General features: G+C 38.8%; 1 protein-coding gene across 4 annotated transcripts in view; it reads left to right on the top strand.

Annotated features, from left to right (window-relative positions):
• SLC24A2 (solute carrier family 24 member 2) overlaps nucleotides 1-23,791 on the top strand; it is a 219,424-nt gene that overhangs the window by 140,650 nt on the left and 54,983 nt on the right. For 3 of the 4 annotated variants that reach the window (XM_016160426.2, XM_016160425.2, XM_036238610.1), the window contains one exon: nucleotides 17,576-17,626. The exons of the other annotated variant lie outside the window; for it this stretch is intronic. In XM_016160426.2, the coding sequence (XP_016015912.2) occupies nucleotides 17,576-17,626 (51 nt within the window). The remainder of the gene's footprint in view (nucleotides 1-17,575; nucleotides 17,627-23,791) is intronic. 4 annotated transcript variants of the gene reach the window in all.

Genomic DNA, 23,791 nt, shown 5'->3' with positions numbered 1-23,791 from the left:
GCAGGGTTTGGGACAGCTTAGAACAGCAGATGCCCACACCTGATAAGTAACTCCTTTGAGGCTGTTTTTTCATGATAAAACTTTCAGAATCCTATAATAAGACATCTAAAAATGACACCATACTCATAATGTGATACCTGGCTAAATTGCTATTAGAAAGACAGGAAAATTTACCCATAGTAAAGTCACTTTTGCTGTTTTCACTTTATAGTCAGCATATTTATGTTATATTCATTCAGACTGGTTGGAGCTTATCTTGGGTGCATTTCTCCTGCCTTTCTGAAAAACAGTTTTCCTTCCTCATTTCCCTCTTCAGTAGCTATTGTGACATCCTGATGCCATCTCTCCTTTTTCTTTATCAGTCTGGCTCAGGCAGTGGGAGGTGAACAGGTAGCTTCAGTGACCTGAATTCCAGGACATTTTTATTGTAAAAGCCTCACAAATGAGTAGCAATATCTATTTTTTCCACCATCTTTCCTGTACCATAAATCATGGGTTTAAAAAAAATTTTTTTTATTAACAGCAAAACCCTACTAATAAAGGAATTCCCACTGGGAAGGGTAAATAATTTGTTTAAGCTGTTAAAACTATTAAGAGTTCACTCATGTCAGATCCTTTATCAATGTACCCAATTCAATTGTCTTTCTCTAGACCAGTAAAAAAAATAAAGACCCCACTCACAAATATGACAAAACTAAAAGGTGCCAAGGATTAATCCAAAGGAAATGTTTAAGAACTTTATAGCAAAACAATAAATAATCATTTCTGAAGAACAAAGAAGATCTAAATAAGTGTCGATTTATTATAAAGATATCAGTTCTCCCCAAATTAAACTCTAAATGCAACTCAATTCTAATTGAAATTCCAAAAATGTATTCATGGGACTTTATAACTTGATTTGTAAATTTATATAGAATAAGCAAGCAGAGCAAAGATACTTTTCACAAAGAAGAACAAAAAGGGAAAATATGCACACCAGAGATTGAGATGTTTAAAAGAGCAGCTTTTATTATTTTTGGGGGGGTGCAACTTCGATTTTATTTTTATTTATTTTTATTTATTTTATTTTTTATTTTTTAATTATATTTATTGAGGTAACATTGGTTAATACAATTATATAATTTTCAGGTGTACATTATAATTTTATGTCTGTATATTCTATTGTGTGTTTACCACCCAAAGCCCAATCTCCTTCAGCTACCATATATTTGATCCCCTTTACCAACTTCACCCTCCCCCTAAACCCTATATTTGATCCCCTTTACCACGTCTACCTCCCCACTCTTCCCCCACCCCCTACCCTCTGGTAACCACTAGTCTATAGTCCATGTCCATGAGTCTCTATTTGTCCTGTTCCTTATATGTTGGATTATATCCCACATTTAAGTGATATCATGTGATTTTTCAACTTTTTCTGTCTGGTTTATTTCGCTTAGCATGATTATCTTGAGGTCCATCCTTGTTGTCACAAATGACAGTATTTCATCTCTTTTTATGGTTGAGTAATATTCATTGTATACATGTACCACAGCTTCTTTACCCAATCATCTATCAAAGGACACTTCGGTTGCTTCCATGTCCTGGTTACTGTGAATAATGCTGCTATGAATATCAGTGTGCAAATATCTTTACAGATATGAGTTTTCAAGTCTTTGGGGTAAATACCCAGTAGAGGGATTGCTGGATCATATGGCAGATCAATTCTTAATCTTTTGAGGAACCTTCATACTGTTTTCCATAGTGGCTGTGCCAATTTGCAGTCCTACCAGCAGTATATGAGAGTTCCTATTTCTCCGTATCCTCTCCAACGTTTGTTATTACTTTCCTGTTGATTATAGGTATTCTAACAGGTGTGAGGTGTGAAATGTGTCTCATTGTGGTTTTGATTTGCATTTCCCTAATAGCTAGTGATGTAGAGTATTTTTTCATATATATATTGGCCATTTGTATGTCCTCTAGGGAGAAGTGTCTGTTCAAATCCTCTGCTCATTTTTTGATTGGATCATTTGGGGGGTTGTTGTTGTTGTTGTTGTTGTTGTTGTTGTTGTTGTTGTTGTTATTGAGTCATATGAGTTCTTTGTATATTTTGGATATTAGACCCTTTTCAGAGACATTGCTTGCCACTATGATTTTCCCATTCAGATAGTTTTCTCACCTTGTCGACAGTTTCTTTCGCTGCACAGAAGCTTTTTAGTTTGATGTAGTCCCATTCATTTATTTTTGCTTTTACTTCCCTTGCCTTTGAGGTCAAATTCATAAAATCCTCTTTCTCAAGTCCAAGGTCCTTGAGTTTAGTTCCTATGTTTTCTTCTATGCATTTTATTGTTTCAGGTAAAAGAGCAACTTTTAGATGCTCTGGTCAAAGTGTTTAGAAGGAAAAAGAAGAAGCTGGACCAGAGGCAGCTGGGACCTCCACAAAGGTGGCTCCTAAAGGACAGGAATAAAATGTGAGCACTTCCGTCCCACAGAATCTGTTAACTACTCCTGGTGAAGCACTCTGTGGGGAAGGAGAGGGACTTCTTGGAGCACTGGCATTACATATTTAAAGGAACAAGTTCCTCATTCCTAAAGGAGCGAAAGTACACATTTGTGAATGCAACTTCACATCATGACAGGTGTAGATTAATAAACTAAATCGGGAAACCAGGCTGGTGCTCATACAGTGCTGAGCATGGTGACAGGCATAGAGTAAGCTCTCAATGCTAGTGAACTCTGCTCACAGTTCTTGAAGAAAGTCATCTTTAGTGTGATGCTGAGGGAGGGTCATCTGGGAAGTATTCCTAGAGAAAGTGAGCTTTGAAAGTGGTTCTTGAAAGAACTGAGGAGCGTGGGCAGGCAGAGAAGAAGGTGTGGGAATTCAAGGCATTGGAACTGGTGGGCTCAGGGAGATGCAAAACTACTACTATTTTTATTCCCAACCAAAACTCTTTTGAGATGAGCAGGCATGTGGCTGTTTGCCTGTCGAACTAACTTTCTTGCAATCTCTTTTGCACTAGGTTAGAGTGTGTTTGTGTGTGTGTGTGTGTGTGTGTGTGTGTGTGCCTAGCATACCTATATGTGTGTGATTTAAGTGTAGGAAATCAGAGAGCTTCAAGAGATGGTGAAGAGGAAAAACAAGAGAGTAAAATTTTTTTAAGTTCTACTCTGTGCTCCATGCCAGACAGTCATCTCGTAATTTTCTCACCGGTAGCTGTGGGAATTACTGTGTGTTTTACCTCTGAGGAAACTGAGGTCCAGAGAGTAGCATTACTTCTCATAGTCAACTAGTTTCTTAGCTCGCCTTCAGAGCGTGAGTGCTTTCCACACACACAGGACTCCCATCTATAACCACACATATCCATCTTCTTTGCATAGCCATACATGTCTCCAATTTGTAAAATCATTCCAGTTCTTTAACATACACATTTAGTGTAAACTTGAAGGTGATACTAAGATTAAACTTTCACTTCCTTGCTGGGTTTCTTTTTTTTCCTCACCAACCAGCAGAACTTGTTATTTCCCCAGCTTCTATTTTTAAAAACAGCTTCAATATAAGCTTTTATAAATTATCATTTGATCCCAGAAGAAAGTCATTTTCATGCCTATTTTATTCAAAATGAGTAGACGTTGTCTCTGAACGGCAGTACTGTAACCTTTCTTTCTATTCCAAATCATAGATCAATTTAAATTAGGGAGAAAGATGTTGCATGTAGCCTCAGCTGGTGAGTGAATAGGCAACAGGAGTGAAAATCTTTACTGGAGAATAATAAAATCCAATCCACTGGCTGTGTTTTTAGTAAGATGACAGTAGTATAAATGCCTGGATAGAGGAAGGAAGGCTATTAATGCCTCTCATAGAGCAAATGCAGGGACAAGTTAAATAGCTCCTCTCTTTGGAGAATACTAAAGCATTACTCTCAGATTTGAACATCAAAGATGATCGAAATTGAATCTCTCTTTGTGTTGTACACATTATAAATAAATTTCACTTGGGGCATAAAGGGACTGTGAATGCTTTGACTGAAATAAATGCTTTTGAGTATGAGAATGGGTTTCTCTTCTCTCTCGCTCTCTCACTCTCTCGCTCTTTCTCTCTCTTTCTCTCTCTCTCTCTCTCTCTCTCTCTCTCAGATTTACTTTAAAACAAAGGCCACAAAAACATGTAGCCAAAAAATTGATTTTGATGATATATGAGTATAAACATAGCACAAAAGAGGGGGGAAAAAGGAGCATCCATAAAGTTACAGCTCCATCCTTGTTCTCTTGAACTTATCACATGCTCAAAAGATGCAGTTTCAACCCCTTCATAGGGGAGGACTGAGATCCCAAAGATAGAAAGCAGTTGTCACAGGTACCAAAGGATGGGGGCAATTATTGAAGGTGAAAAAGCATTTTTATTTTACCAGCAACTGCCCATTCAAATGTATGTTGATATATAAATATCATCTGTAAGACGAGAGCATTCAAAGGTGTTTCTCCCAAATGAAACCCTAAAGACACACTTGTTTATTAAATAAATAAGAAGGATCTCTCTTAACAGAGTTCAGGTTGAACAATTCACATTCAGTTATGAGACAGTTTCTCCTGAGAGTAGCCAAAGCCCTTCCTAATTTGACTCTTGCATCTGGGATTTGCACCTATGGATGTCGACCATGTTGTAAACACAAACTCCCAAGCAGCTGTCAAGGTCCATTTCTCTCCCGACCTTACAATATCAGATCCACCAAATCTGACCTTTTCACCTCAGCCATTAAAAAGAATTCCCTCACTCATGCCAAAGTGTCCTTTGCAGGTTGTCTTAGGGCTCAGATGACACTGTGATACATACACACACATGCATACACACACTCACACATGCACACTCACACACATTTATACACACTTGTAAAAAGTTGAGCAGCATTGTTGTTTATATAAAGCCTATGGATCTACTTAAGATTGGGTTCTTATTGTTCATGGATCATATATTCATTCATTCACAAAATACATTCCTACTGCAAGCTGATGTGAATAGTCAGCACACTGGGAACCCTATCATACATAAGTCTCTCGGGGATAATCAGCCAGTGCTTGCCCCAGCATAGTTAACTTCTTGAAAACCAGGTTAAATGCTGTCATTGAATCTGAGTTTCAGAAATGCAGTTGCAGTAACCTATGTGGCTACTACTGTAGTGGTGATTTCTCTCTGATGCCCAAGAACTGAATCCAGGGGGCAAGAACTGAATCCCAAATAACCAATAGTAAATGCAGCTTTGCTTCAACTCTAACACCTTAAGGCCAGAACAGCCAGCACTGGCAGTACTTAAACAACATAGTCAATCTCATTCCAGAAAACTATGATGAAAATTCACCTCTGCCATTTCTGAAAAAAAAAAAAAAACTTTATTCAGTTATTTTTTTTCCATGCATCACATTTCCATTCATAACACAATAGATCATGCAGAGTTTCCTATCTAGAAAAAGTTACACTTTTCTTGACCTCAGGACTGTTCCCCACCTTTTTCATGCTAGTGAGATTAGAAGGTGAGGCACCAAGCCTTGGAGCTTAAAGGGAGCATTATGCAAAATGCCTATTTAGATAGGCTCACTTCCCTGCTGGGTGTATTCATGGTGGCTTCTTCCCACTAAACTCATGGGAGGAGGAAAAAGGTGTAGTTAATAGTCAGATACACTGTGAAGTTGGCCATCTTGATTCAGATCTTGGCTCTGCCACCTAATGGCTGTGTGGCCTTGGTCAGTTAGCTTCTCTCTAACCCAGCTTCCCCTTTCATAAAACAGGAAAGAAGATACAGCATGTATCTCTTAGAGCTGTTAAGTGTATTCTGTGGAGTGCTATTAATAGAGCACATAGAACAGTCCTGGCACATGCATATAGGTATTTGCCAAATAAATTGCTTTCAGTTATTTTTTTCTTGTAACCATGATATTTTTAGGCAGTTTTCAGTGGTTCAGTAGTAAGTCATTGAAATATCTTGTCTATATTTTCTCTTAAAAAGAAGCCTGTTAGCCACGTGCTAAATTTTTAGAACCTGCTATACCTGTCTATAAGATAACATGGGAACTAGTCTTTTTGGCAATCTGGCTTTCAATTGAGGAAAAGTTATCCTGAAACTATATAATTATAGTTTCTGTATTTACAAAGTTCTCCTGTCCTTTGTGCAATGAAAAGAAAATCAATGTGACATGGTACTTAACTCATTTCCTGCCAAAAGTCTCAACCTCGTTGGGCATCCGTAGTTGTAAGATGTTGGGCAGACTTAAAAAAATATTCTCTTCCCACATATTTATAAAAAATTAGAAAAGCATTTACTGTACCAATATTTTGATCCTGCCAAAATATTCTTTGGCCACTGTTTCTATACTTGGAGGTTATAAGGTCCTGCCTTCTCCCTACAGCATCAGTTCACTGGCAGGTATTTGTTATTTAATCCAAGGTACACAATGGACTATTTGTGAAACATTTTAATCTTCTAGCCTATCTTCGCATCCTGGATTTTAAACTCACTTGTATAGTCCTCCTTTATACAATATGGTATTTAAGTGGGAATAATGGTAAGTGGATTTCCACTTAAAACAAATGTAATTTAGAGGATTGCATGAACATTTGTTCTACTTTAAATCTGATCCTGTAAGTACTTCACAGTTTTCAGTGATTGTTTCTATTGTGGTAGGGATCCATGTAGTCAGTAAAATGACATTCCAGACAATTATTAAGAATAATACATAATTATAAAAATAGTTTTTACTTTGAATCACTTTCACATCAATGGCATTAATTTCCTTTCTGTCTTCCAGTTTTTTTCCCCAATTGCATTCTGTTCTCACATTCTGCTTTCTCACACTTCTCTCTTTATCCCTTGCCCTTCCCCCGCCCCCACCCTTGGATGACTAGAGTTTTTTTTTCTTTTTTTTCTCTGTCTTTTTTTTCATTTTATTGTTTTCCCTCTCCTCCCCTAGGATACTTTCCCTGTATACTTTTCTGATATTATTTGATGCTCAGTGCATTGGAGGGTGAAATTCGGCTGTGCCAACCCAGTGGCTGAATATAATTTAGCAGTGATTCTGTCGGCCTGGCAGAAGCCACTAAATCCAGCAAGGCCGCAAGATGGGATTTAGGAGAACATCCAAGTTGTTCTATAGCCAGCATGCAGCATCCTTTCTGTGTGCCAGTGTTTTTTTTCCTCTCCACTTCTAAGATATTGCCGCCATTTTGTCTTCTGTGTGCTGAAGACTCTCCTGATGGTGCTTTTGCGTGATGTAAATTCTCCTGCTTTACAGAAGCAACGAAAGTGATTCCAAGAGTTACGGTCACGTACATTTTCCCTTCACATGCTCTCTCCCCACAGGAACACTGAAGACAGAATATATGAAACTGCAGAGTTAGAACACTAAAATGGAAGGAATCATAGGCATCATCAGTACCAAAGGCAACTAGGCTAAGAAGATTAACACGGCACTATTAAATAGAGATTTAATTCAATTCAGCAGCGTTTAATCACCTGCAGAGTGGCAAGAACTCTGCTGGGTGCTGGAATTAACAAAATGAGTACTTGATCCCTTGCCCTAAAGGGCAGAAAGCAAATAGGTGAAGGTACATTTAATGAGCACACAACAGAAGTGTGTACTTGGAACAGACACACAGGAGGAAGTGACTTACACTAGCGATGGGAGATATTCAGGAATGCTGCCTACAGGAGGGAACCTCAAAACTGGCTTCCAAGTGATTAAATAAATTAGGATACCTGATAAAATTCAAGCACAAAAAGGCAATATGTATGGTATTTAGAGGTGTATTTTCAGTTTGCATTTTGCATGGCTTACCCTGGTGACGATATAAAAGATAGGTAACAGGTGCTGGGAGTAGACAGTAGGTGATAAGAAAGATTAGGAAACGAGTTCAAATGTGACTATTGCAGTAGCGAGGGCAAGGCCTGTAAGTAAGGCCTGGGCAGTGGGAATGGAACAGAAAAGACAGAATTGAGTATATTTCGGTGCGGAATTGATAGGGCTTCATGACTAGTTGGGTTGTGAGTGTGGCTTATAGAAGCAACAGCATCACTTTAGGCCCCACCCTGTGGATCTTATGTCACATGTACTATAACTAAGCTCACATATCTATGAAATAAGACAGTAGGCCTTTCTGTATGCACCACCTCGTAAGTTCTTCGAAAAAAGGGGGCAGGGGAAAAGGATAAAATATTTTACCACTTTTAAGACTAAGTAATAAATGTGCTTGTATTTCCCACCCCAAAATGGTAAGACTTAATCAGAAAGCACCTTCTGCTTGATTTTGTAGACATGATCTTTCAATTTATAGAGACACGAAAATATGCCTAAGATGTTAGAAGATGTCATTAGTGAAAATGCTAGCTTCCTAACCTCCTACCCCCACAAAATAACTATTAAGAACATTTTTTAGAAACTTTAGAAGGACTCAAACAGATTTTCTGAAATAAGAAATAAATTCCTAATGTTGCATGGATAGTATCTGACCTTCTATGTTCTTTGCTTATTCAAACCATATTCCTCCACCGTATGTGACAATATCATTTTCTCCCTTGAAACTCCAGCTGAAAAAGAAGAGACCAGGAAAAAATATTCAGTATCCATCCACAATTCTCAATTAATGCCCATGGAGGCAATAATAATGACAACTGGAATAACTAACATTTACTGAATATTTACTATGTGCCAGAAGCCATCTAAACATTTTATATAGATTAGCTCATTCAATTTTTATATCAATTTTATGATTTTATTATATTATAATCTTATTATATTATAACCTCTTCTATTATGACCATTTTACAGATAAGAACACTGAAAGTGAGAATAGTTAAACAGTTTGTCCAAGGACATATGGGAGTAATTGACAGAATCAGGTTCAAATTCAGATTTCTTGGACCCCAGAACTCACTCTCTTAACCACTGGACAATACCACTTACCCAAACAGCTGGAGTCCCTTTTGAACGTTCCTTTTAAAAGTCAATAGGCTCCATGTACCTGATGTCAGATAGTACAAAAGAATATGACATTCATAGACTTCCTTCAACATGATGTAATTAGTCATTATTTTTGTCATTCTCCTCCTTTAACCTGTATCTCCTCCAATATAAACTTGTTAAGAGAATGTCAGAAGAAGGTTCTAATCCTAAGTCATTGTTGTGATTTATTATGTCAGCCTGGCCACTCATCACTGACTGGGCTTTGGCCCAGTCATAGAATGATGTCTGATGTATACTGAACACTTCTAGTGTTCTAGGCATTACATAAAGCCCCTTACAACAACACAGTAAAGGTGTACTAGAATTAGCCCCATTTTACAGATGAAGAAACTAAGGTTTTGAAAGGCTGAATATCTTACTACAAAGTCACACAGCTTATAATTAAAATCTGGATTAGAACCGACATCTGGCTCCCAAACTTAGGCTGTGCTACAAAATCTCCTTATTCATTATCATGGTGATAAGGTCTCCTGATACCAGGTTCGTGCCAACTTTGTGAAGATCAGAAGAATTAAATCTATGGGAGCTTTCTGATTTTCTTGAAGGAAATCCAGTAGATACTTTAAAGCCATTAATAATACCTACCATATATTTATGTGCCAATTATGTATAAGTACTTATAATTCTCACCATAATCTTATAAAACAAACTATTATTGTTCCCATTTTTCATAAGCATGGAAACTGTAAGAGAGAATAGGTAATTGCTGAAGGTCTCATGACTAGTAAGTGGTGGTCTCAGTTGTCAAGTTAAGGTCTATAGGACTCTACTACAGATGCTAGAGCTGTCATGCCATATTGTCACTTTCTTTCCTCCACTGAGAGAAAGAGCACTTCGACAATGTATTGGTATTTAAAGTTATCTTAAGATTGTTATTGAGCTTTTTCATCACACAATTAAAAGGATACATGTAAAAGCCCAGGAAATCTTTTTTAAACCACACTGTTTTGGTTGATTCTCCTGACTAGGTTGCTCATTGTTTTTCTTTTAAAATCCTTTCCAGAAACCTGCTTGCTCTATCCTGAATTCCCCCAACCCCTCACCCCAATCCACCTCAAAAGGAAAACAACAGAACAGCTCACTCATGTCCCATTTCTTCTGCTTGATCATCCAGAGCATGTAAATTACAGTGAAATATGGCCTGACTCAGCTCCTCACAGGACAGAAATCAGTAACCATTGATATTGCTAAGCAACACCACAGAGGAGCAAGGATGAAAATTAGGTGACAAGTTTGTATGAAGCCACAGTGTCTGGGGACTCACTTGGGCATTTCATTATGAACCATCTGGATGATCCACAGTAATAACCACACATTACTGTTCACTGTTCAAGGGTGATAATTCCCATATAATTATATGGCACCTCCCTCTGTGATCCTAACATACATTACAGAACTTTGCACTGTATTTTACATAATCCAGATATTTCCCTGTGAGATAATTGGGAACAGTTTCACCTAATGGGCAACTTCCATTCCTCCCCAAAATAAGACTTAAACATATAAAGTCACTCTATTAGCTTGTGCAATGGCACAGCTAGCTGGGCAAAAAACGTGCATAACGGACAGACTTAATCACGGAATCATAGCAATTCCATCAGCCTGACATGGGCTCTACCTTCATAATCCTAGAGGAGCCCGAGATAATGAAACTCAGTCCTTTCTGAAGGCAGGGATGAGCAGACTGTAGTACCTACACCAGATGATGTGTGTAAGGAGACAAGAAAGTGAGCCAGAGTCCCTGACCATCTGAGGAAAGGTTATCTAGCAAGGACCCATCTCAGTTCCAACAACCTAGCTGGTCTCATTGGTTCATTCATTCAACTAATATTTAAAGAAAATCAGACTAAGCAACCTGATTTTAAACCAAAGGTTGGGTGGCTCCATAGTGTAGTGGTTAGTACATCTGCTTTACACGCAGAAGGTCCTGGGTTCCTGCCCCAGGTGGAACCATGGAGCATACCCTAGGTATACCAGGCCCCAGGAGTGGTACCTTCCAGGAGTGGTGCCTTCCGGTGCATGCTGCCAGTGTGTGGGAGGAGATGCCCCACCTTAAGAGATCCAGTTCTGAAGGAGAAAATGACATCCATAGATCAGGGGTGGAAGTGGGGGGTGTAATTAAAGAGGGAGAAAAATAATAATAAATAAACCAAATTTACAAATTGTTTAGCCAAATATGACCCAGAGTGATTTGTTTTGTTTTATTTTTTAATTTGGAATTAGTTGCCAACATTTAAAAAATCAGAAGTTTTCACACAAAAATCCAAGTATCTGGCTTCTTTTGAATAATCAGATCTATCAATACTGCTTCTGTAGCCCCTCATGGAGCTGGAGTTGAGCGACTGCTGCCCTTTTTAAGCAGCACTGTCCCGTTTTCCATAATTACCACCACTCTCTATTATTGTCTCCAGCCTGGTTTCCTCACTTGCATACCTGGCCCCTGTGGTTCACTGGTACTTTGTCGGAATGCCTACCATGTTCCAGGCTCTGAGCCAAACAGATCCAAGAGGATTTTTCTGACTCCTGATTTGACCTCTGATGTAGCATCAGTATTTCCTGGGAGCTAGGGCCTCAGAATGATATCAGCAGATAGATATAAACAAGGAAATACGTGTGGAGAGTGGAGACAAAAATAGCAGCAATAACAAATCAGTGTGTCTGAGTTTGCAAGAAGCTTAAAAAGGGAGAGTGACTGTTTCACAAAGAGGCTAGATTTGGAGGGCATGAAAATCAGGTGATAAATTTCTAAGAGGTAGCCGTGTGTGTATGTTCATAAATCCTACTTGAAACTCAATAGCTGATGGATTACTCACAAATTCAGCCTTTTATTTTCATTTGCAAAGTTTTCACCTTGCTTCCTAAAGCCTAAGTGAGAGATTTTAATCTCATAGAAGAAAAAGAAGTACTCATAAGTATAGATTTGGAAGAGTTGGATGTGAAAAGAACTCCATAGGACAAAATCATCTCTGGTAACACCTTGTGTCTGACATACTTGTGTTACCACATGTTGAGTACAGCTGTCCCTGGGCAAACACGTACATACTTAGGAGCCTCTTAGGGAAGTTTAACACACTAGCATCAATCCCCCACAGATTGTTAAGCAGAGCTTCTGCGATGAGTCAGTACTTCAAAATCTTTTTTTTGAGTGAGATTTTGAATTTGAAGGTTAATATATTCCTTTCCTTCTGACTTGAGTAAAAAGTGAGAATTTGTGGTTGTTCCCTCATTTATCTTCAATCTCTTAAAGTTTTTTTAAGTTAAAAAATTACTTGCCTTGGCATAAACATTTGATATTTAAAAAAAAAATGACCGAAGAAAGTCTTTTAAGAGAAAGCAGTTAATTTTGATAGTCCATGCATTTTGGCATGAAATCAAACAAAGAGCTTGAAATTGGGCTGTTTTAGAAAATATCTAACTCATAATTCATGTTTACTTTGTTGGAAATTTTTTGCATGAGAAAACGAGAGAAAAATGATTAATCCAGACACTCTGCAAGAAATTTAAAAGTTGTATAGATCCACAAATATAAATGCCATGTTTGTAGGAATTGGAGTGAGAAGTTACAAACGCTCACCTCTCATACTACCCATTTATAAAACTTTAAAACAAACATTTTTACCCAATAATTAAGAACAAAAACAAAAATGACTTCTCGCTAAAATGTTAATGCTGCAACACAAGGTTCCGGAAGTTAGCTAGGGCAACTTTCCACTAGACTGAAATTTTTTCTTTTGACAGTCTTCCTCGTGTTTAAGGGAAGAAGTCTAGGGGGTGTGTTGACTTGCACATGCCAAGAATAGACATTGACACTGGTGCCTACCCATTAACTGCCTTGTGCTAGGCTAAGTTAGATGATGGGCCTATAGCAGAAAATGAAGAGGGGTAGCCATTATTAAGGATGTGTGTGCCACCCCTATGGAAAGTGCTCCATAGACATGCTCTTATCTGATCCTCCGAAAACACTCCTGAGGATAGATATGTATTGCTCTTCTCCCCATTTGAAAGACAAAGACCTGAGTCTCAGAGATCACCCAGCCTAGAAGTAGTAAAGCCAAACTGTGAATTAACTGCCTTGTCTGTCTCACTGACAAGCACTCTTGACCTTGATAGTGATGTCATGATGTCAACAGTTGAGAGGCCTTACGCATCAGTGTCTGTCTTCCTGACTTCATCAAGTCTAGGAAAGTACAACAAACCAAAGCTTCCTAAACCTCACTGTCATTTGGGAGCTATGCATGTGTATACTTTACTAAGAAATATGAGGAAAGCACATAATATGAGGAAGGTACTATTTTAGGTTCTGTTGGGAGGGGTCTAGAAAGAAATAGGTCTCTACCTTCAACATATGGACAGCATAGTTGGAGAGACAGGCTTGTGTGCAAATATTAGAAGGGAAGGTACCTAGGTCCTGTTCAGATGATTGAAGGGTTCACTTTTCATATTCTGCTTTCATGGTTGTGGTCTATGTTTTGACATGCCATAGAAGAGCAGGACTAATGAAGAAATTTTTTCTAAATACTCTTCCTGACATGGAAGAATATCTTTCGTTGCTGAATAGCAAATATCTATATGAAATCTTTACAAGTAGTGTCGAATTTGTTTTAACAAACTGTGTTAAAATACCAAGTTCTCTAAAAGCTCTGTTCCATGTCCCATGGGTTCTCCTTTACTCTTTTTGGTGGTACTTACAATAATGAAGCTGCCCGCTATTGATTGCTGACTGGGTGCCATTATCTCATCTAATCTTTACCACAACTTTCTGTGAGAGATTCAATTATGCCCCTTATAACTGAAGGCACAGAGGCTCAGAAAGCTGAAACAACTTGCTCAAAGTCACACAGCTCATGAGTAGCAGATTTAGGGTTCAAACCTACACCTTGGCTTCAAAGTCCATGTTTTTAACTTCCATTCACTATTGAAAATAATTCTTCCACAAATGTGATGTAATTTAGTATCTTTATAAATCTTTTTGATAAGTATTAAATAACTTTACCAAGAAACTACTATCTGTATTGAGAAAGCCTTAATTTTTAGGTATTCATATGCAGTTCAAACCAATATAAAAAATAAAGAAGCCGATTAAAAAATAAATAAACAAGTTAATCATATTTTTCCATTACTCACTTAAGTAATAAATGCTTATTCTCATTTATTTTGCTACCTCTACTTTTCATTCTAATGAAATGGTCTCAGCATAGATGCTTCTATTGACTTTCTGCTTCATTTGTCAGAATTTTGAGGCCCGAATGTGAGAAGTCATTTGTCTGCTGCTCTTGTCTGGGGAAATTTGGTGAAAAAAGGGTTGAGAATACAACTGGCCTCAAAATTGGAGCTGAGAAAGTCAATGTTGGAAGAAAAAAATCTGTGTCCACGTCCTTCTTCAGAAAAAAAAAAAATTAGGAGCCCAAAATACTAGTTCTTACTCACAGATTCTTTGGGACTGAAGACAAGACACTTCCCTTGATTTGTCAGTTATAAAGTATTAACAAGAACTCAGAGGTACCTTAAAGCCAGATAGTAATGTTGCTGACAAGACCTGAAAAGAAGTGGACTGAGGAATAACAAAAGGTTCCACCCATCCTAGAGTTCTGAGGGTTTGGAAGCCTGTGGCCCTAGCTGTCCAAAAGGCAGGAAAGTAAGTGTGGTCACCAAGACAGGCAGGAGTTACAATCAGCTTACAGGCTCATCTCAAACCACTGGGCTCTGGAAATTTTTTCTTAGGCTATGTGGGTTTCTTAGAGAAATATTATAGAGAAGAGGCACCAAGGGTACCCAGGATGATTTTCATTAGTGATTCATTCCCTCTTCTGATCCTGGCTGATTCTTACTCAGTTGATAGAATGGATATTACTAGGTAGTATTCAACGGCACTTTCTCGAACTCCCTCACTTCCTACCTCCTAGCCCAAGGAAACTTAGCTTGATTTAGGACCAGTTTGAACCTTCACCCAATGATGCTAAAGCTGCCTTCGTTGTTCTCCATGTGGAGTATGTGACTGGAGGCCATGGCTCCATGGAGGTGAATTTTCACTCACACTTCTCAGACCACAGTGACTGAGGCTACTTTCCATGAGGCATCCATAGGCTGTAGGACATAGGGTGCAAGGTGTGCTCTGATTCACATGTGCCTGTTGTGTTCGTCGTAGTTGCATGTCACAGCCCTCTTCCTGCACCCTCCTAAAGCCCTCGAAGCTACTACCCTTGACCACTTGAAAGCACTGTGGTGCTGAGCTCACCATCTTACCACCCATTGTTGTTGGTGGTAAAGTCCACGTTCTAGAAGGCTAGATTTCTTCCCATTCTTCTCTGCCTTCTCTTCAGTAAGCAACAAACACAGTTTCCTTCAGTTGGGCAGATATTGTTCCCTTGCCCTCCTTCCTCACTGTGCTTCGTATCACTATGCCACCCATTGTTATTCAGCCTTTTACTCCTTTATTCCTTTTCTTCTACCATCTTTAGCCTCATTCTCCATATGTTCCATCCAGTTCTTGTCCCGCTGTTCCATTCACCGTCCAAGGAAAAAACTAAGAAACAACCTAGACATTGTCACAGCAGTAAGAACGTCTGAGCTTTGCCAGACATTGACAGTTCCAATTTTGACTATGTAAAAATAAAATAATTAAAGAATATGATTTTATTTATTTATACCTGGCTCCACAAGAGACAAAGCAAAGTGTAATCACATCTGCCACAATCATATGTTTAACAATTTGAGATTAATAAATGAAAACGGGTGTGTGCATACAGAAAGGTTACACCTAAAAAGATTCATAAAAATGCAATGGTGCACCTTCACTGTGTAGAATATGGTTTACACCAACTTTGCAAACGCAGAGCCATCCACATTGTTTCCTGAGCAAATAATAGAGGATAAGCCAGCCGCTTATTCTATTGCTTTACCTCAGGGAAGGAGTAAAGATTATGAAAATATTAGTTGGCTGATATAATTCATCATCTTATTGCAAGACTACACACACACACACACACTCACACACACACACACACACACACACACACACGCATGCATACACGATGTGTAAAGCCGCCATGAACATGTGTTTAATATTTATGAAAGTATATCATTTAAGAATTCCAAATTTGTGCAACGTCATATATATAATAGACCGCTGTTCTTAAAATATCAGAAAAACTTATATTCCCCTGAAGGCAATCCCCAGAAGTCATTTAAAAAATCTTTCTTGTTATTTACATAAAATTCAATTTCTTGTTGAAGCACTCGCAGCTATGTCATGCATCTAACAAAATTGAGAGTAGGCAGGTTTTTGCAGAAACATAAAGATGAGATGATTTTTTCCCCAAGGTATAATTGTGTATTGGTATATTAAAATAGCTTTAGGTCAATATTTAAGCACATGGAAAAAGCATATATATAGAATGTATAATATAAATATTAAATAGAAGAATATTTTTATTGTGTTTTAGAACCTCCATCTTGCACATGAAACTCACCAGTTACTAGTTGATTCATATGTGAATTTTCCGTGACCACCCAAGTTAATGAGCCATGGAAGCATTCTGCAAAACCACAGGAACATCTCTTGTGTTTAATTAATTTCTTGAAGTTTATTGGGAGAGTATTGTTACTATAAAAAAAATAATTTTGACCTGCTCACAATGTTGCTTAAAACAATCTGGAATTTTCAGATGAACAAGAATAAAGTGTCTATTTTAGAATTGAAGTAAAAAAAAAAAAAAAAGACAGAAATGGTGCGTCCCCACCTCCTCTCTCCCCCACCCAAGCTGCGGCTCCCACCAGCTTGACTCAGAACAGCTTGCTTTCTGCCAGTGGTTTCCTTTACAGCCAAGTCCTTTGGTGATCAGCACACAGGAGGGGCTGCTGGTCACCTCCTGCCTCCTGCAGTCTCCAAGCAGCAGGCGATGCCTTGGTCTGGGAGTTGTGGCTGCTCTCACCTGTCTCGGCCAGGTGATCCTCCCTGGGAACATGCCTCCTTTCTTCCAGAGCGCTCTGAACCTTTCACAGCTCCTCACACTATGCCGCACCCATAGTATTCAGTGTTTTCTGTCAAAACTGGGATGAAAATTTAAAGGGAAGTTTAGAACCTGGTTTTTCATTTTGAGTTTTCCCAGGTAGCTTTCCTTAATCATCTCTAGGAGGTGATTCTGTTGCAGAAGAGCTGTGAAATGAACTTCCAGCCTACTGTCCATGGCAAAGAATCCAGTGTCTGCAAGCTTCATTGGGCCTGGACATTGTCCTCATTCAGCCCTTTCTCTTGGAGTGTCATCTCTATAAAAATTATAGGGCTAGGCTAGACCTGGTGTGAAGCTGTCTTTGCCAAGTATTCTGTTTCATCAGATGTTAAAATCACTGTATCCTGTTCTGTAATGCAGGGCACATCTTACCCCCTGTGGAATAATATATTTTAGTGATTTCTGAAAATGGGCCGCGAAAGCTGTCTGCCACATGGCCCATGTTTGCACATCTCTGTACAGTTACGATTGCGGAATTTGACAGTATAACTCTGAATCTGATTAATTAAGAATGTGTAAAAACAAAGTTCTTGCATTACAGCTCGTTCCTTATCTTTGTGTCTTTTACTGTGATGTTGTAGAACTTGGATCATATGGAAAACTAAAATATTATGACACAATGACTGAAGAAGGTAAGAATGATTTTAGAATTGTATGCATTGGCTTTTTTTCATTTACGGTGTCTGTTGCTTGCCCATTTTTTAAAAAATTTTTCTTTTTCTTCTTTGCATGACTTCAGTGACATTGTGTGATTTTTTATTTTTTCCGCATTTTTGTCTAGTTTTTGCCAACGTGTTTATTTGGAATTGGAGACGTGCAATACCATGGGTAATCATGTTATTCCATTCAAATGATCCAAACCATGTCAATTGTGTAACACACCCAGGGAAATGGTGTCAGCAATGTAAATACAAGAAAGAACACACCCACTGTGTCAGCATTATTTCTTCCACACACTCACAACATATAGAAACATATCCAACCAATACTCTTCTTATAACATGCCCTTACTTTCAGAGGTGGGTGATGTATGTTCTGGTGATATGCTGATTTATGCAAAGGAATGAGCAATCAAAAGTAACTCTTAAACTCCAAACCTGCTAGAGTCCTGTTTCTACTGCAGGGCTGTAGGCTCATGTCCTCAGCTCCCACAATCCCTATCGACTCATCTTAAGATTCATCTTACTCTGAGAGGCGGAGTCACCATTCCAGCCAATAAAATTGTATATATTGGGGTTCACACTCAGTGCTATTGGATATATCATTTTAACCACTTCCCCCTGAGTAAATGAAATCCGAAAGAGATTTATTTTAAAATATATTTACTAATGAATCTCAGGCACTATCCCAGAGCACAACCTTGCCTCAGTCAGAATCATTTTTCTGAAATAAGTTCATCATGGAACAGCAATTCGAAACTTTTGCATTCTTATAAAGGGAGTTGTCCTATTGCCTTATCACCCTCTCTCACCCAATTTGGGGTTTTTACATGATTTTTATACTGATATTGACAAGAAATCAAAAGGAACCATGAAAGGGGAATTAGTTAATTTTACCCTTCGACATGAGCAATACTCCCAGCTTCTTCAGCTTCTAGTATTTCTAAGTTGCCTTAGCTTGCCAAAGATCTCCTAGTTGCTTTGCATGCAAGAGGCAGAACATCTGACAGCCTTTGGTAAGAGGAAGCCCCCTCTTGGCCCCTCCCCACTCCGGCTTCTACACAGCACCCAGACCCTTCTCTGCTGCTATTCCTGTGCTGTTAATTAACCTCAGTGTTGTTTCCTAAAACAGCAGTCTTTAGGATTAGGATGTCAGACTGGCCCTGCTGTATGTAGCCCAAGGTCCTCCCAACAATTCAGGGAAATTCAACGAGACCCTCAAGGGCAGAAAGCTACCTCATACTACCGAGAGGCTAGAAAGAGCAACCCATACTTCAGAGGAGGCCTCTGCCCTAGCTGTTATTTTTATTCCATGTCTTCAGACTACTTTGATTTTTGCGAGTGATTGGTTTAAGAAGCCAAAGCTTGGGACTCAATGACTTTACAATTTAGTAGCTCCTCCCAGCATCTCCCCAGCCCCTAGCCTTGATTTCAAATTCAGCTCCAGTGGCAGGTGGGTTTGTTAGCTGGCCTATCGCCATCCTTCACTTTCTCTCCTCCATCCTGTCCTTTCCCTTCCACCCTTAGCTTCCCATTTACAGTGCAGCTTCTGCCTCCCTTTTGCCTCGGTTGCCCCATTTCTCCTGTACTGTCTTTCTTCCCTCTTTCCACGTCCACTTAGCAAATGTTGCCACCCAAACACTCTCTTTCTCTTCCTCCCTACACCAGGAAATTCAAGATCACATGAAGATGCAAAAATGCTACTTCCAATTTGATGATTACGCTTGATAATGGTTGGCCCTTAGCAAAACTGTGAAATTGTGTTTGGGGGCAACGGGGCCTCATTGGTCAGCTTAAACAATTTTTATCCTTCTCTTGACTTTCCTATGCATTTTTATGCATAACCTTTTGTGTCCTGTTCTTAGGTGAACATTTATCCCCATTACGGTGATAACTAATAGTAATTAAGGCAGTATTTTAAAGGGATGTTCTTTGAAATACTAATTTCATACGATGTCACTAGGAATTTTGTAACAACCAAGAAAAAAAGAGAACACAAGATTGATTTTCTAGTTAAATAAGTGGGAGAGCTTCTAAATTAAGTTAAATAGGTTTCTTTACTATGTAACTTGTTGGAGCCTTCAATATTCTACTGTATGCTATAATATATAGTAAATCATAAAAACAGATGGAGTGTGCAATATTTCTCAGACTTCTTCGGTCAAAGAACCCATCCTTCCATGGAGCCTCTGTGGGGCTGTGCTGTAAATGCTAATTGAGGTATTATCTTTCGCCTGAAACAGAAACCTCCCAAAGATTAGTCTTCTGAACACATAGCAGTCCCTCTCAGGTACCCATAAAAAGTGTATTTTGGAACACGATGTCTCCATCTAGCGACACCAAACCACACTCTTTGGCATTTGCCTCCATGAAAAGTCAGGCCTGGCTTAAATCTAATTCTGGGATTCCATCCAAAAGACTCAACCTAGTTCAGTAACCTCGGACCCAGCGACAGCCATGTATGACCTTCAAACTCACAAGGGCCTCCTCCTCCAATTGAAAATAATAATAATAACTGTGGTTTATGTCACTTCCATGTTGTACAATTTAAGTACAATTATAAGAAGTATAATAAGATGAAGATATTTTGGACAGTAGTAAACTAGCTAGCCTTTGGAAAATACCTCTTCCATTTAAGCATTTCTCTTCAAAATTTTAGAAATGTGACTAGCCCTTGAACAGAGCTTTGTTGTAATTACCCATGTGACTAGTCGTTATCTGTAACTATTGACAGGGAAGTCTTTGGATTTTGTATGACGTCAGCTACTTGCAATGAGCCCTATTTTTTTCTCCTAAAGTGGATAAAATGAAAAGATGAATTATATACGCCATCCTCATCCTTAGAGAAATTGAGCGATGATTTCCTAAACATAGAAAATTGTCCTGGACATATTTGATTTGTTATTTTGGCACCTACTATATTGCAAGTTATTCTGCTTTGGGGAAGGAAACATGAAGCTAAAAGGTGCACAGTTTGCTCCTATGGAACTTATAGATGGGGGAGAAACAAAACACAGCAATCATGGAACCACCAGGAAGAAAGTGATAGGAGTATTCAGAATAAGATAACAGACTACAGGAGAAGGAACGATTGCTTTCAATTGACAGAGTGGGGGGGGCGGGGCGGGGGTGGATTTGTGGAGAAAGTGATCTTTGAACTGGGCCCCAAAGGTCAGCAAACATGGGGTAAATTAGGGAAGGAGAAGTGGTAAGTTCCAACCCACCAGGCCAAGGGAGTGATGAAAGGTAGGGGCACATTGACCTTTATCAGGTGTCTCCCACCTGCCAGGTACAGTGCTGTAGGCTTTATATATTTTATGTCATTCAATCCTGTAGTGATCCCACAAGGTAGATTTTATTGAAGATGAGAAAACCAAGTCTCAAAGAAGTATTTTATTAAGATGAGGAAACTAAGGCTCAGAAAAGCACAGTAATTTGCTCTGGGACTCAGGGCTAGCAAGTTGTGATATAGGACCTGAACTCAGGACTGTGGCATGGCCAAGCCCTGCCCTCTGAGCTTCAACTGTGGTTTGATGTACAAGGTGGTATGAGGAACTGGACAGTTCATATTTGCTACGGTACAGGGAATGGGAAGAAAGGCATGATGGAGACCAAATCATGGGAAAAGTTGGGACCACAGACTAAGAATAAGGACATCATAGACTGAATAACAATGAGCTACTGAATAAAACATGAACCCCTACTTGAGCACTTTACCATAAAAAGTTTATTTTAATAAAATAATATACGCACCCTTGGACACTGAAAAAACCATGACATTTTTACAAAATTTGTTCTTGCTCTTAAGGCCCTGTCCCTCCCTCTCTCGTCTTCAGGTGCCCCAGAACCTAAACTAGAGCAGCTTCCTGGGCCACACCCACCTCCTCTCCCACCTCAAGCCACTCAGAATTTTATCCACTCATTCCTTCATTCCCTAAGCAAAGTTAGTGCTGTCAGTGTCCAACAACACTTGGTATGTACCAGGTGCTAGACTGGGGGCAGGAGGTTAAAGACAGGCCTCCTCCTAAAGAACTCACGATCTAGTAAAGTACACAGGTGAAGAAGTGAGTAGTGGGATGGGCAGACCCGAAGTGCTCGGGGAGCCCAGTGGAAGGCATTTTGTTCAGCTTTGGGAAGTGAGGACACATTTGTCAGAGAAGCAATGTCTCTGATAAATTCCTGCTTCACGAGATGACAACAACTATCTTACCGGCCACCTGATACTAATGTGTTCACTTAATAGTCACTGAGCACATGCTCTGTATGAGACATTTTAGTAGACTTGATAGATAAGTGGGCTTTGCTCCTACCAAGGACTATTTTTCTTCTGCCACAAGATGTATCCAGAGATTCAAACAAATTACTCTAGAAGTAGTCTTTTGGTGACCTCAAATCACCCTACATAAGGAGCCATCTTTTCATATGCTGATGGGATGATACTGCCTATTCTTGGAAGAGCAATCTCAAATTTTGCTTAAAGTTAGTAACCCATAGTTTATTTCTCATCTGTAGATACCAAATTCCATACCATTTCACTCTGGAAAATTCTTAACAAATCAAAGCTGGATTTCTTACCTAAATTACTTTAAATGAAAATGTGAAAAGCTAGTTCAAAAGAAAACAAACTTATGCAATAGAACAGAAATAACTACTTATAGAAACATATAGGTAGGTAGACAAAAAGCCTGACTAATATCTTGCAAAGTGATGTATTGGAAATGCTGTCTAGAATGCATTGTCCTAAACTCATTGCCACTTAGAAACCATTTCAGAAAAATAATTTCATTATTTAAAAAGTCAAATTTTGTTCATTTGTATAAGAAAACAATATAGAAAAAGTTGTAATATCAAGGGCAAAAATTATAATGATTTTTACCCTTAATGAAATTAAGGTGACTGCTTCATGGCAACCAACAGCCCCTTTGCCAAGCTGATAATGTCTTACATGAATGAATCATAGGATCCTAAATTAAGCATGCGACTGAGATTTTGAAAATCCCCATTATCTCAAAGAAACAAAAGCACCTTCAGGTCACATCGTCAAGCCAGTTATTTGATGTTCTTAATTGCAGTGAAATAGTCCAGTACTTTTTCAAAGAGAAATTGAATTTTGGAATACCATTTAACAGTGTTTCCTGTTGCTCAAGATGTATTCTCTGAAAATGTAGTCCTAAACAGATCCTTGATTTTATCTGTGGTCTTCGCAATTTATTTTAATCCTTACTCAAATGGATAAGACAGTGTTATAAACAGCGATATATCAGGCAGAATAGGTTCAGCTGTCCGAAGCAGGAAATCCAGATTAACAGTAGATTAAGTTAGATGGAAGTTTATTTTTCTCATGTAAAAGAGCTCCAGAGAAAAGCTATATATGGCCAGTATGGAAGCTCCACAATAACCCCAAAACCAGGCTCCTTTCACCATTCTGCTCCACCATCACAGTATATGACTTAAACCTCAAGGGCACCTCATGGCCCAATATGGCTGCTGCTACAGCAACCTTCTTTTCAGATCCTCCCAGTGAAACCACCCCAAACTCAACCACCTGGCTATATTTAATTTTAAGGAAGCTTGGAAATGTAGTTTGTTAAACTGGATGATTTTCTTTTCCTAAATAATTTAGGCATTATGTCATTAGGAAATGAAAAAGGAATAGCTATTAGGCAACATGCAATGTCTCCGTAAAAAAAGAAATATCACTTTTGTATAAATATGCTAATAGGAAAACTGAGAACAGAGCAAGCTATGTGAGGGATATTGAGAGCTCATGTGAAGTTTGAGATACCTATGAGATATCCAAATGGAGATATGGAAAAAGCAATGGATAGAGTCTAGAGTTTGAGTGAGAGGTCAGGGCTACAGATATAAATTTTGGAGTCCTACAATATAGGTGTTATTTAGAGCTATAGGCTGGATAAGAATACCTAGCTAATGAATAGAGAAGAGGAGGCCAAGGATTGACCCTGGGGCCCCCAAAGTTTAGAGTCAGGGGAAAAGGGAAATCCCAGGAAAGAAGACTGAGGTAGGCAGAGAACCAGAAGAGAATGGCATCCCAGAAGCCAAGACAAGAATTATTCCAAAGGAGGGCAGTAAAAAGGTGATAGCATCAATGAATTGATCAATAAGATCAAAGAATTA

The sequence above is a fragment of the Rousettus aegyptiacus genome, unplaced genomic scaffold (genome assembly GCF_014176215.1).
Source record: "Rousettus aegyptiacus isolate mRouAeg1 unplaced genomic scaffold, mRouAeg1.p scaffold_m13_p_3, whole genome shotgun sequence".
Lineage (NCBI taxonomy): Eukaryota > Metazoa > Chordata > Mammalia > Chiroptera > Pteropodidae > Rousettus > Rousettus aegyptiacus.
The sequence above is the reverse complement of the archived record's forward strand: the minus strand, read 5'-3'. Positions and strand labels throughout refer to the sequence as shown.